General features: G+C 25.9%; 4 protein-coding genes across 6 annotated transcripts; 2 read left to right on the top strand and 2 right to left on the bottom strand.

Moving 5' to 3' along the window:
* Positions 1–1358: 1358 nt before the first annotated feature.
* LOC103568269 (autophagy-related protein 101) lies at positions 1359–5014 on the bottom strand. Of its 3 annotated transcripts, XM_008545059.3 has the most exons (3): positions 4930–5014; positions 4410–4858; positions 1359–3658 (listed from the first exon to the last, which is right to left on the bottom strand). In XM_008545059.3, the coding sequence occupies exon 3, from the start codon at positions 3648–3650 to the stop codon at positions 2994–2996; it is 657 nt and encodes a 218-aa protein (XP_008543281.1). In that variant the 5' UTR covers positions 3651–3658; positions 4410–4858; positions 4930–5014; the 3' UTR covers positions 1359–2993. The 3 variants fall into 3 exon arrangements, with proteins under 3 accessions (XP_008543281.1, XP_008543280.1, XP_008543282.1); XM_008545058.3 differs by having other exon boundaries at positions 4410–5000; XM_008545060.3 differs by lacking the exons at positions 4410–4858; positions 4930–5014 and adding an exon at positions 3775–3988.
* Positions 5015–6279: 1265 nt separating this feature from the next.
* Positions 6280–9331, bottom strand: LOC103568271 (epimerase family protein SDR39U1). The gene is made up of 6 exons (XM_008545061.3): positions 9128–9331; positions 8903–9012; positions 7379–7655; positions 7029–7294; positions 6837–6950; positions 6280–6477 (listed from the first exon to the last, which is right to left on the bottom strand). Exons 1-6 carry the CDS (start codon positions 9147–9149, stop codon positions 6352–6354), a joined length of 915 nt encoding a protein of 304 aa, XP_008543283.1. The 5' UTR covers positions 9150–9331; the 3' UTR covers positions 6280–6351.
* Positions 9332–9356: 25 nt separating this feature from the next.
* On the top strand, positions 9357–10426 carry LOC103568272 (mediator of RNA polymerase II transcription subunit 10). Its single transcript, XM_008545062.2, has 3 exons — positions 9357–9490; positions 9770–9853; positions 9987–10426. Exons 1-3 carry the CDS (start codon positions 9369–9371, stop codon positions 10174–10176), a joined length of 396 nt encoding a protein of 131 aa, XP_008543284.1. The 5' UTR covers positions 9357–9368; the 3' UTR covers positions 10177–10426.
* Positions 10427–10567: 141 nt separating this feature from the next.
* Positions 10568–13704, top strand: LOC103568274 (chitooligosaccharidolytic beta-N-acetylglucosaminidase). Its single transcript, XM_008545065.3, has 4 exons — positions 10568–11400; positions 11654–13021; positions 13103–13233; positions 13304–13704. Exons 1-4 carry the CDS (start codon positions 11243–11245, stop codon positions 13534–13536), a joined length of 1890 nt encoding a protein of 629 aa, XP_008543287.1. The 5' UTR covers positions 10568–11242; the 3' UTR covers positions 13537–13704.
* The last annotated feature ends 57 nt before the right edge of the window (positions 13705–13761 follow it).

Raw genomic sequence — 13761 nt, 5'->3', positions numbered from 1 at the left:
TATTTTTTTAAATTTGAATTTGCTTTTACTAAATTTGAATATTCCAATCTTCGGTTCAAATAATCAAATTCAATCTTGATGTTATTGCAACTCTATTTACACGTTTCCTACTTTCCATAAAAGAAAATAAGTGCCATCCGGCCATACCCTGAATGGAAAAGTATATTTATTATTTAAATCAATTTAAAATGAAGTTCTAAATCGTTAATTAAAGCTTATTTCATAAACTACAACATGCATTTCAAAAAATTAAAATAATTGTGTAGGCTTAATTTCAATCTCATGATATTAATTCTGGTACCTTTGAAACGCCACAAAAAATGAACTAATAAATCAAAAATAAATTTATAATAGTGTCAGTGGATGTTTATTTCATGAGCTACACTATAAAATTTACGAATTTCAGTTATGTCTTATCATTCAGAAGTTATGAGAAGATGAAGCTGCGAAAGTAAATTATTTCAATTTTTTTCAAATATTCGAGATCATCAATTTGTTAGAAGAAAATTGTTATAAAACACAAGTTATGTAGTGAAAATCAAAGCTAATTTCACGAACTTCTAGATGCATTTTACGAAATTAAGTTATCGCTTTCGGTTCAAAAGTTATTTAAGGATAAAGCAAAAAATGATATTTTTACAATAATCAAAAAAAATTTCAAACACCTGCATCTTCTAAACTTTTCGATCGATTTTGCTCATCTTCGAACTTGATCAAGGTAATTTTTCAAAGAACAAGTGTATCGAGTTTCATTCAGATCCGATAAAAATTGAAGCCAGCATCCATTTGACGGCGCGTTATATATATACGTACATACATATGTAAACTTTTGAACCAATGGCATTTTTGGACATTTCTCAGCAAAATGAAAAAGATTACAGTAATATTCTTTAAAAGCTGCCACATGAAACCTACAATAGCTATATTTCTAAAAGAAACTTACCTAAAAAACTTGGAGTTATCGTTAATTAATAATTAAAAAATAAAATTAATTAAGAGTTTGAAAAGTAATTTTTTTAATAAATTCTTTAACATCAATCATTAAAAGTGATTGGGGCTTAACAGTCTCAGCTGATGAATTCATTCAATTCAATAAGTACGAGTTGAATAAAGTTCACTCAGTGGAAAGAGCGATGAAAAAAACTTGTAAAGAGAAAATGTACATAAATCAACAATTGAACGTTACTTTTATTTGCTCTTAAAAATAACTTTAATTAAAATTACTCAGCAAAAAAGTATAGAGAAATAACAAACTGCAAAAATTTATTTTAATTATTTTCATTCAATAATTATTATTGTTGTTATTTAACTTAATACAATACGTAATTACATCTGTATTATAATTATTATCACTCGTTACTTTAATTAATAATCGCTATAATTAGTTTATATTATAATTAATATAATAATAACTTTTCTTTTTAAAATTTATAATTAATCTGTACAGTTAAATTGATTTTAAACCGAAGAACACTTCTAATAAAAACACTAGCCTGCATTTTAATATTAATCATTCATATTTTTTTTTCTCGTTTCATTTACAATTTACTTATACATTAGCATTCATATATTTTTATTCATTCGATTTGATTAAAAATTTTTTAATTATTTACTTTTAAATTAATTTATTTTTCAGCCGATTTTAAATTCTAAGACGTCGAAATATGTCACAAGTTTACAATTATTTATTAATAATAATATTAATATATATCTTATTCACACACAAAGTCCACGCAATCTTTCATACACTAAAACAGTGAAAAAGATAATTTTGATTAGTATTAGGGCACTCAATTAATTATTATTAATTTTTTAACAAATTACTACTAATATATTATAATATTATCATACAATAATAAATCATTTTTTATAATTAAACGACTAAAAATGTATTGCTATTTACATGATTGACGATGTAAAAAAAATTAATTAACAGACAATTAATTGCAACAAACAATTTTTTAATAAAAATAACTCTACGTCGCGGATACAAGATTAAATTACGTTTATTATAATTAAATAATCGTTAAGCTTGCGTATATCTCTTTAACATACATATAAAAACAGCCGCTATTACCTAAAACTAATAATTTATGACAATGATTTAATAAAATAATTAATTGTTTGATTATAATTAACGCAAAACTATAACTATTATTTATATTCCACGCAATTTATTATATTATCTTTACTTATTATTATTTTTTCTAATATTTCCGTGATATATTGAACATTAGTATTTATATTTAAAATCAAATATATCTATAGATATATATTATTGTATGTATGTACATATATAGGTACTATATTATACATATATTTCTCGTGGCTTTTATCTCTTCATTCTCTAACTCAAAGCTTAACTTTAAACTTTAAACTTTCCATTTATCCTTGAGTGGATACAATACAATTTTCCGAATTATATTTGCTTTAGGTTTAAACAAAGTACTTCCGGTTAACAAACATTTGACAAAATAAAGTTATTACACTGATATTTTATCTCAATCTTTTTTTTTTCTCTACTTATCCATAAAAATCCGCATTTTTTATTTAGAATACACAACCCGTCGATCTATAAATATATATTAATATTAATTCGACATATATAAAGACAACTACAATATAATTATTAATAATATTTCGTTAAATTAAAAAAAAAATAATATTCTGCTGTATTTTATGCAATCGGCATTAAAACAAGTACAATTAAGCAATTCATATATTTATATATTATTTGTACTAATCAGTTGATAAATATACAGGATTTATCGTTTTTTTAACGACTGTTGGATATTGAGAATAATTTAATTATTTATTATTATTATTATTATTATTACTATTTATAATTATTTAATGCACACCAATTTATGATAAAAAATATATGTCACAGTTTGACAATAAATTGTAATAATGTGGACGTTAAAAAAAAAGTAATAACGTATTTAAATGAATTATAATAATGATAATAATAATAAATAATAATTAATACATAACTAAATAGCTAGAGTTTCTTTTATGAGTTTTTTCATGGTGTTACCCATGGTCGTGCTCGGTGGACCGGATGTAGTAAAAGACAATTTAAATAAATAAGGCTGAACATCAGGATATGAGGTATCAAAAATGAGATCTAACTCAGCTTGATTCGGCATTTTCGGTAAATAATCATGACGATTCATAACTTCAGTAATATATAATATTTTATCTGTCAATAAATCACCAACTTTTTCACGGCATATTTGTCTTTCATGTTCAGTTGCTAATTTAATAAGTTCTAATCTAACAGTCCATACTTCCCACGGTATACACTCAGGTTGAAAAGGCCAACGATTCTTTTTCTTTTGAAAAAATTCTAGTGATATTTGTCCCGATCCAGGACTGTCTGTTGATCTCAACGCTTCCGAAAAACCAGAAATTTCTCTTTTTAACGTCTGGTCAAGATGGACAGATGAGCAACACACGTATGTAAAATCAATAAAATCACAATCAACATCCTGATAACCCAGGGTACCTACAGAGTAACTTCCTTCTTGTTTATATTTAAATTTACCAAGACTACGATGGAATAGCACACTATGAAATATACTCGCAACCGCTTCATCAACTTGACGGCCCTCCATGCTTAGTTCAAACAACTGAGTCCTTGCGTTCATAGTGCACCCTGTAATTAAACAAAACAAATAAATTAATCAGTTAAAAGTAATCATCAATTATTTATTTTACCATCATTTATATTTAATCAATAATAAATATAAAATATAATTAAATAAACCTAACCTAGTAAAATTTTAAACTTAAATGAATAAGAAGCCTTGAATTTGCTTACTCATTGCTCCATCCCCTTTATATATTACATACTACTTACCTCTACATACAATCCTAAACAAATACCTTGTTCTTAAAATGTTTACGTCATCATTTTGTCGTGAAATTTAATTACAACACAAAGATTTATTTTATTTAATAAGACCAGATAATTTACTGTCATGTGTCATGTCATGTAATTTAATCTTATTAGTTAATTTTAAGTATTCAGTACAATAAACTGCAATAACTTATTACTACATAATCTAATTAATTATTTATGTATATAAAAATTAGCTATCTGCAAGTATGAATGCATAAAAAATTACTACGATAGATAATTAATTAATACGAGTGTGAATATAGCAAACATCAAAAAAATTTTAAATTATAAATAATTTAAAAAATAATATTTATAAAAAATGGACTTATTAATTTAAAAATTTATTAAATGCGCGTTTTTTTAAATTTTATTTTTTAAATTATTTATAATTTTAAATTTGTCTTATGTCTGCTATATTCACACTCATTAATTAATTATGTATGAGCAGGCAATTAAATAAGAATAATAATTATAAATATAAATAATTAAAAAAATAAAAGCTGACCTTAGTGTCCCTTTGGCCAAACGTAAAACGTTAACCTCAATGCGTTATAAAATAACGTAGCATGCGTTGTTCCTCTAGATCCTTTTATTATTTTTTAAGGAAAGTCAGGTCAGTTACTCGTTCCTTTAATATTTAATATCATCGTTGACCTGCTTCTAATAACTTTCCCCATCGATTTGTATTTTGTTATTATTTTATTATTTTACTGACAACACATTCAGGTCTATGTTTTTGTTGTTGTTACTCTTATTATTGTAATTATTATTATTGTTATTACTTTTATTATTATAACTATTGGCTGGTTTATGGTGTTATACACTCTTGGATTAATTAACAGTTATATTTAATGGGTGACTGTTATTATTATTGCTGTTGTTGTTATTATTATTGTTACTGTTATTGTGAGTCTCCATAGCGTTGATGATTTTTTTTTATAATAATGGAGCGCACTGTTTGTTCAATGTAAAATATAATAATCGTTGACGACGAGTTGTGAAAAAAAACTTTGAATCTTACTCACCAATCCAATCTGCTTTGCAATCTTTCCTTTAGTTTCTTTGACACGCATTTGTCGGTAAACAACAGCTGAGCGCGCATCATGTGAGCCATGTTTGATTTTCATAACTTAGTTCTTATTGCAAGGATTTACTTTGTTTTCAATCGGTAAAACAATTTGTTTTTGAATCTAAGAATATTTGTTTGTGTTTGTATAATTTTTAAAATATTTAAGTACTTTTAGAACAAGTGCGGCAGACATGAAACAGTTTATAAATTTTAAATGAGTGTGAATGTAGCAGACAAATTTGAAATTATCAATGAATAGAGTAAATTAATAAAATAAAATTTTTAAAAAATTTTGAAATTAGTAAGTGCATTTTTTATAAATATTATTTTTTGAATTATTTACTTTATTTATTTATAGTTTTAAATTCGTTTGAGGTCTGCTACATTACACTAATAAATTTTAAGTATTCTCAGACATTGCCCCTCACTTTTTTTAAATATAAAATGACAACTGTCATAACTGTATTAAAATTTTATTAATTAATTAACAAATAATTAAAACTGTAATTGAAAAAAAAAACAATTTTGCTGAAAAATTGAATTGTTTAAAATTGTATACAGTTGTTATTAATTAGAAGTTAAACAAAATTTGAAAATTCGAATTATAAAATTGACATCAAGATTTCACATGATACTGAAATTAGTCGACTGCTAATAGTTTTTCAAAATGATAAATTATAAACAAAACAATTGTGCCTATAGTGTTTTTAAATTTCTAAATGTGCATTTTTTTTTTTTTTTTTTTTTTTTTTTTGTAATTGATTTGTTAAAAAAAAAATTCAAAAATTTTTTATTGTCTGTCATTTATGAATCATAAATTTTACTACGATTTCTTTTCCAAATTTCGTTCCTCCGAATTGATAACTGTAAGTAATTTTTTTTCAAATCTATATCCCAACAAAATTATCCTCTTTTCAAGTAATGCTTTAGTTTCTTTTTTTTTTTATTAATTGATAAAATTTTCATACACTTTTGACAGTTGAAATAAGTCATTAAAAATTTTTAAAAAGTAGGGAATGCTATCTGAACATGAATTTAAATAAATAAATTAAAATATTTAAATTTAAAAAAAAGCGCGTACTGTTTTTTAATTTTTTTAAATGTGCAATTTAAAATTTTTATTCTACTTACATTTTATATATTTATTCTGAGATTTAAAAAATTGACAATTGTCAGCTACATTCACACTCATAGTCGCAGATGCAAATAATTTATTTTTAAAAATATTTTAATTATTTAAATAAATATTTCAAATGATTCACAACTTTCATGGAGGATAAAGGATTTAAAATAATGACTAATCAAGTATTTTTTATTTAAAAGTATTCTAGCTTTTACTAGTTTTTATTAAAAAAGCAAAGTAATCATAATGTAAATATTAATATGGTTGTATGTAAGAAATATCAGCAAATTGTTGGCATGCTTCATTAATATCTGAATAAGAATACTCGAAACCATACTCTAGTACTCGTTTTGGAATAACTTTTTGACCTTCTATCATAATCTAAAATAAAAACATAAATAATTAATTTTTTAATCTTATAAAATTCTTGAGCGAAGTAAAAGACCCGGTACCCGATCAGGAAATTAGTACCCGATCACATCATGTATTTGTATATTTAAATTTACTAAATTTTATTAAATATAGGCATACAAATATATGGAGTAATCGAGTACTAGTTCCCTGATCGGGTACTAGATTTTTTACCTTATCGTTTAATTTAACATGCGTTTGTTTAAATTATTAAAATAATAATATTTAAACTGCAGTAAAATAAAAACGTCTAACTCAAGGTAATTACAACTGTTTTAATTATGAATAAAAATTAAAGTAATATTTTTATTACTAATATAAATCTTTACCTTCGCTCTTTCTGAACTAAAAATAAGATTAACTGCAAATTCTGGCAGTGGAATAAACGCTGGTCTCCACATAGCTTTTGCAAAAGCTTTAGTAAATTGTTTATTTGTAATTATCTAAACCATAAAACAAAAAAATTAATTGACAATATAAAGTTACAGTAAATAATTTAAATAAATATAATTTTGAAATACCTGTGGTGACACACCATTCAAAATTCCCTTAACTTGTTCTTCTTCAATTGCAAATATAAATAAGTCAACTAAATCACTAATATGAATCCAAGGCATAATTTGATTTCCACTGCCAATAGGACCGCCGAGGCCTAGGAAAAAAGGCATGATAACTTTTTGAATCATTCCAGTATATCTTCCCAAAACTACACCAGATCTTATTGTCACTCGTCTACATGTAGAATTTGGAGCAAGCTCCGTTGCTTCTTCCCAAGCATGAGTTAATTCTGAAAATAAAATTCTACAAATAGATTCATTAATTACTGAAGAAGTTAAGCAAATAATCTATTGTCTGTTCATTAATTATTCACCTGATAAATAATCATATGGTTCACATTTATCATACTCCGTATATTCTTTTGTATCATCAGGTTTATAATAAGCAACTCCAGATATTGTTACAAATGATTTAACATCAGGTTTTCTATTGATAGCCTGTGCTAATGTTTTTGTCGTTCTAATTCTACTATCCCATACTTCATTTTTAAATTCTTCATTCCATCTTTTCATTGGGTCTAGTATATTTTGTCCAGCGACATTTATAACGTCTGTTGTATCTTTGGGTAAACCTTTTATTGCTAAATTTTGCTAGACAAATAATTTATGCTTTATTAATTATGAATTTATTTATTTAAGGGGAGAAATGGGTCTGAGATACAAAAAAAAGAGCATATTTTTGTGGTTTTGTTTTCAGAGTACCTTCGTTATTAAAATTCTTAAAATTTGTTACATTATTAAGCATCGTTCTAAGAACATTCTGCTAAATTTTCATTAAAAAATATTGAAGAATAAGCCAGTGGTAGTGGGGAGAGACGAGTCTAAAAAAAAAGTCTACATGCCGCAAGCAGGATAATTCATGGCTACCTCATTTAAAATTAAAAAACCAAAAGGATTTCTTTAGAACATAAGTTTATTTTGGATTTGAATGAAGGAATCAAAAAAATATTCATTTTTTAATTTTTGGTAAAGGTGCAATCAAAAAAAACTGATTTTTACCGAAAATTGCTCCTTTTGTTTAATTAAAAAATAAATAGTTATTGAAAAAAACCCTTCGTTCAGATCTTTGATAAACTTATGTACTAAAGAAATCTTTTTGATTTTTTGATTTCAGATGAAGAAGTCATACGTTATCCTGACTATGGCATGGAGATTTTTTGTTTTGAGGTGACTCGGTTCTCCAAAATGTAGCAGTGATCAAAAATAGTACCTCTACCTTATTTAGTTCTAATAAGATTTAAATAACAAAATTTTGAAAGAAGAAAAATTATTTTGAAAGTAGCAGTCATTAAAAAAATTTATTTGTTTTCAATAATCAAAGTAAATACTGACGCAAATATTTGAAAAATTCCGTGTGAAGAATTTTCAAAAGTTTTATTGTGTATATTTTTTAAAAAAATTTCTAATGACAATTAACTTGGTAATTAAAAATTCTAAAATTGTCAGAAGCCGGCAACTTTCAGCTTAGACAAAAACAGATTTAATTTTCACAAAAATTTATATTTAACTCCGAATTAAATCTTCTGATTTTTTTAAAATATTTTTTACTTTCAGATATTTAAAAAATCTCCAGTTGTTCGCAAAATTATAAGTGTGACTGTAACTGACAAGTGTAAATTCAAAAAATTTTTGCGTAATTAATTAAAATGTAAGTAGGATAAAAATTTCAAAATGCTTTTTTAGATCTATGAAAAATTAGTGCGCATTTTTTAAAATTTCATTATTTTAACTTATAAATTTATTTATTTAAAATTTATAAATTGTCTGATGTCTGCTTCATTCACATTCATCTAAAAATTTACAGCCAGCATAAAACAATTTATCTAAACTAAATTTACCCATGAAAGAATGTCAGGACCAGTTTCCTGACGAGACAAAATAGTAACAGTGTGACCCTCATTTCTAAGTGCATATGTAAGGGCTCTTCCAATGGAACCGGTACCACCCCCTGAAATATTCATATTTAATTATATAACAGTTTCATACATTTGATAAATAAATAAAAACATAAATTATACAATATTTGCAACTAATAATAATTAAAAATTTATAATATAATTTACCTATGACCACGTGTCTCAACATAATAATAATAAATAATCCCTTGTAATGATCCCTAATACTATCATAAAAAATAATTGTACAATAACAATTACCAATTGCTAATTACTTGAAAATTTATATTTAAACAATTTTTCAATCTTTGATATACACTAAAATATTTAGTTTACTTTTTTACCACATTCCGATGGCGTTATAGTACTCTCATATATTTTATATGTATAACTATAGATAAAAATAAAAATGGCGTCAACACTAGAAAATTTGGAAGGTCAACTTGAATTATTTATTGAAAATGTACGACAAATACGTATTATTGTAAGTGATTTTCAACCACAAGGACAAAATGTACTTAATCAAAAAATGTAAGTAATTTAAATTCATTTTATTTTTATTTGAAATATTTTTTAACTATTTCATGTTTCTGTCATTTTTGTCGCAGTAAATTTATTATTTAAATAATTATTCAAATAAATTATTAGTAATAAATAATATTTATTAATTGACATTTAATCAATATAAAATTTTTTTATTTGTTAAATTACATGGTGTTTTACAATAAAATGTATGACAGATGGCGTTTTAATAATTAAAAAAAAAGTGTGGGAAAATTGAATTTATTTGAAATAATTTTTCACTTTCAGTCAGTCTTTGGTAAATGGATTACAAGAAATAGACAAATTAAAATCTCAAGTTCAAGATGTTCATGTTCCCCTGGAAGTATTCGAGTAAGTCAACCAACTGGTTTCGTATCGTAAATCTTTAAAAAAAGTTTTCAAAAATTAAACACCATAAACCGGTTTATTGTAATTGATTATTGTGATCCTGATAATAAACATATTATTTTATTTTGTTGTGCAGCTACATTGATCAAGGCAGAAATCCTCAGCTTTACACAAAGGATTGTATCGAAAAGGCTTTAACGAAAAATGAACAGGTCAAGGGAAAGATCGATGCTTATAGAAAATTCAAGGCTAACTTGCTTGTTGAATTGAATCGAGTCTTTCCAAATGAACTTGCTAAATATCGCGCCATACGTGGTGATGAGTAAAATATCTATCATGTCCCAGATGTATTCATAATTTCTTTCGTAAACCATTTCATGATGTTCCAAACAATAGACTTCTGATTATCATTTTAAATCTGATACGTACTGATTGAAAAAAATAATCAATATCAATATTTAAAAAATTTATATTTATATTTTCGACAACCGTTTAAATTTAATGATGTAATTAAAATAAGGACGTATATTTAACACAATTTAATATTGTAATTCGGTTTAAATTTTCTTAAATTTAATTTTCATAAAAAATAATAAATTTACGATTTATTTATAATTAAAATTATAGTTATATTTTTTAAAAATAAGTTTAATGATTAATTTATTTTAAAATTGTTTTTTCCTTTGTAAAGATATTTTTTAAAATAATTTAATTTATAAATAAACAATATTAATAATTACGATTAATTTTTTTTTTAATAACGAAAAAAAAACCTCTAGAATTTATCTAATAGTTTTTATTTTCTTTAAAAAGAAACACAATATTATCATACGTAATTCATATCTAGAATTATACGGTCTTTAATGTTGATAAAAAAAAATACTCAATGACGACTTGATACGTGATAAACATATACTAATTATTTAGTTATTCGCGGTTCGTCAAATGACTTGGTGATACTTTTTAAGTATTTGTGTGCTGAAATAATCTATCGCTCTCTGATAAAATAAAAACAAAGATCAATAAACTTATTAAAAGAAAATATAACATTTTATAAATAAATTTAATAGTATAAACTGTTATCAACAAATAGATACGTAATTTTATGATGGTAAATTAAAGTGGGTTTTTTATAATGACAACTCAAGAGGTAGACAAAAAAAAAACAATATTAAATGTTAATAAAATTTAGGATTTTTGATAAAAACAAATAAAGAAAATTATATTATTACTAGTTAGACGGGTTTAAATAAGATCGATAATTTATCGGCTTTATGTTTATTGTTAAAATATATATGGCAGTAGATTTCAAGTTTACATTCACATACTATCTGTGTAAATAAATCCCCACTTAAAATATCATTCCCCTCCTTTGTTAAATATAATCCAACTATGGATAGAATTAAACTTTACTACTTATACCGGCGATCTCGATCACAATTTAAAAGTCGCTGGTTGATCATAACTACAATCATTTTTACTGTAATGTTCGGTATTGTTATTACCGTCTTAGCTTTACAAAGTTATTGTACTGAAGCCCAACTCTTCAGGTAATTTTTCATTATTTTTAAATATTAATAATTTAAAAATTTTCAATTTAAATAATTATATTTTTAAAAATTAAGTTTGTCATTTAATTTAAAATACACTAAATAGCTTTTTTATTAATTTAAAAAGTAAATAAATTTGATAGTTGAACTAATTTTAATCTACTAATTTATAACTTTCACTTTGAAAGTATTACCGTTGCCTCTAATAAAAATATAATAATAATAATAATAAATATTATCATTATAATTCTAGTTCACCATGGCACTACAAATGCGTTGGTGGATACTGCAAGAAGGAAGAGATAACACCGAATGTAACATCACCGCTGTCATTGGAAGTTTGCCAATTATTTTGCGGTCAAGGAGGTGCATTGTGGCCTAAACCAACCGGGCATTTATCACTTGGCAATTTCGTAGCACATTTGAATCCCGATAACATACAAATACGTTCAGTAAATCCAAAATCAAACGTCGGAAATCTTCTTTACCGCAACGTCGAGAGGCTTAAAAAAAATGTTAAAAAAGCAAGCGGTAGTTTAGCAAGATCCGGTGGTTTGAATCTCAGTATAAATGTAAAAGGTTTAAAAAATTATGATGACTTTATTTTGACATTAAATACCAGAGAAAATTATACATTACAAATATATCAGCAAAGTATTGATGAAATAAGTGTGACAATAAGCGGAGATAATTATTTTGGAGTACGGCATGGTATTGAGACATTGTCGCAATTGATTGTTTATAATGATTTGATAAATGAAATCCAAGTTGTACGCGATGTTTATATTGTTGATGGTCCAGTTTATCCATATCGTGGTATATTACTGGACACCAGCCGTAATTATATGGACAAAGCTTCAATATTGAGGACAATTGAAGCCATGGGAATGTCAAAACTTAATACCTTCCATTGGCATATAACAGATTCTCATAGTTTTCCTTACGTCAGTCGGACGTGGCCAAATATGTCAAGATACGGAGCTTACACACCTAGTAAAGTATACACTGCTCAAGACATCAAAGAAATTGTCGACATTGGTTTTCTTAATGGTGTTCGTGTACTTCCGGAGTTCGATGCCCCAGCTCATGTGGGTGAAGGCTGGCAATGGGTCGGCAACAATGCTACTGTATGTTTCCGTGCTGAACCCTGGTCAAAGTACTGCGTTGAGCCACCTTGTGGTCAACTAAATCCTGCTAGTGAAAGAGTTTATGAAATACTTGAGGGTATTTATCAAGACATGATAGACGACTTCAAGCCTGATATCTTTCATATGGGTGGAGATGAAGTCAATATTAATTGTTGGAATTCTTCTGAACCGATTCGCAAGTGGATGATGGAAACTAAAGGATGGGATTTATCGGAATCTAGTTTCATTGATCTTTGGGGTATTTTTCAAAAACGAGCTTATGAAAAATTAAAATTAGCTAATGGTGGTAGAGATATACCAGTTATTTTGTGGACCAGTGGACTTACCAATGAAGAAAATTTAAAACATTTAGATCCAAATAAATATATAATACAAATATGGACTACAGGACTTGATTTAACAATAAATCGATTGATTAAAAATGACTTCAAAGTTATTTTTTCAAACTACGACGCACTCTACTTAGACTGCGGGTGAGTAATTAACCGTTTAACAATTATTGATTAATTGATTATACGTTCAATTAATATTAATTTAACTTTTCTTATTTTTAGCTTTGGAGCTTGGGTCGGTGAAGGAACGAACTGGTGTTCGCCCTACAAAGGCTGGCAAAAAGTTTATGAAAATTCTCCTCTGCAAATTGTCAGGAGCCAAGGATTTGAGTCTAAAAAACATTTAATTCTTGGTAATTATCATATATTTTATTATTAATTTTATTCTAGTCTATTAATTTAATTTATTTTTTTTTTATTCAGGTGGAGAAGCAGCATTGTGGTCAGAACAAGTGGACAGCACTTCAGTAGATGCACGTCTGTGGCCTCGATCAGCAGCAATGGCTGAAAGATTATGGGCCGAGCCACAGTCATACTGGATGCATGCGGAACAACGGATGCTTCGTCATCGCGAGCGTTTAGTCAAGCGAGGAATTTTTGCCGATAGCTTAGAACCTGAATGGTGTCTTCAGAATCAAGGCCACTGCTATTTGTGAAACTAATAAATATTTATTACTTTATTTGTAATAATAATATATCAATAATACTTTTATTTCTGGCAAGTGGCCCATCAGCGATTTTAGTTACTAAGGAATAAAAAATGAAATCATTTTTTTTTATTTTAGTTTTTAATTTTTTTACTAAATAAAAAATTATCAAGTCTGGTAGAGGTGTTAATTTTGTGTCAATTAAATATAGTATAAATGTTTTTATAAAATATA

The sequence above is a fragment of the Microplitis demolitor genome, chromosome 4 (assembly GCF_026212275.2).
Source record: "Microplitis demolitor isolate Queensland-Clemson2020A chromosome 4, iyMicDemo2.1a, whole genome shotgun sequence".
Taxonomy (NCBI): domain Eukaryota; kingdom Metazoa; phylum Arthropoda; class Insecta; order Hymenoptera; family Braconidae; genus Microplitis; species Microplitis demolitor.
The sequence above is the reverse complement of the archived record's forward strand: the minus strand, read 5'-3'. Positions and strand labels throughout refer to the sequence as shown.

What these genes read in the sequence shown, in the direction of transcription:
- LOC103568269 (XM_008545059.3), bottom strand. Translation starts at nt 3,650, where the DNA reads ATGAACGCAAGGACTCAGTTGTTTGAACTAAGCATGGAGGGCCGTCAA.
- LOC103568271 (XM_008545061.3), bottom strand. Translation starts at nt 9,149, where the DNA reads ATGTTGAGACACGTGGTCATAG. An exon ending in GTTGAGACACGTGGTCATAG is followed by an intron (nt 9,013 to 9,127) that starts GTAAATTATATT and finishes TGAATATTTCAG; the next exon opens with GGGGTGGTACCGGTTCCATT. An exon ending in TGAATGGTGTGTCACCACAG is followed by an intron (nt 6,951 to 7,028) that starts GTATTTCAAAAT and finishes TTTATGGTTTAG; the next exon opens with ATAATTACAAATAAACAATT.
- LOC103568272 (XM_008545062.2), top strand. Translation starts at nt 9,369, where the DNA reads ATGGCGTCAACACTAGAAAATTTGGAAGGTCAACTTGAATTATTTATT. An exon ending in AATGTACTTAATCAAAAAAT is followed by an intron (nt 9,491 to 9,769) that starts GTAAGTAATTTA and finishes TTTCACTTTCAG; the next exon opens with TCAGTCTTTGGTAAATGGAT. An exon ending in GTTCCCCTGGAAGTATTCGA is followed by an intron (nt 9,854 to 9,986) that starts GTAAGTCAACCA and finishes TTTGTTGTGCAG; the next exon opens with CTACATTGATCAAGGCAGAA.
- LOC103568274 (XM_008545065.3), top strand. Translation starts at nt 11,243, where the DNA reads ATGGATAGAATTAAACTTTACTACTTATACCGGCGATCTCGATCACAA. An exon ending in ACTGAAGCCCAACTCTTCAG is followed by an intron (nt 11,401 to 11,653) that starts GTAATTTTTCAT and finishes TTATAATTCTAG; the next exon opens with TTCACCATGGCACTACAAAT. An exon ending in TAAAAAACATTTAATTCTTG is followed by an intron (nt 13,234 to 13,303) that starts GTAATTATCATA and finishes TTTTTTATTCAG; the next exon opens with GTGGAGAAGCAGCATTGTGG.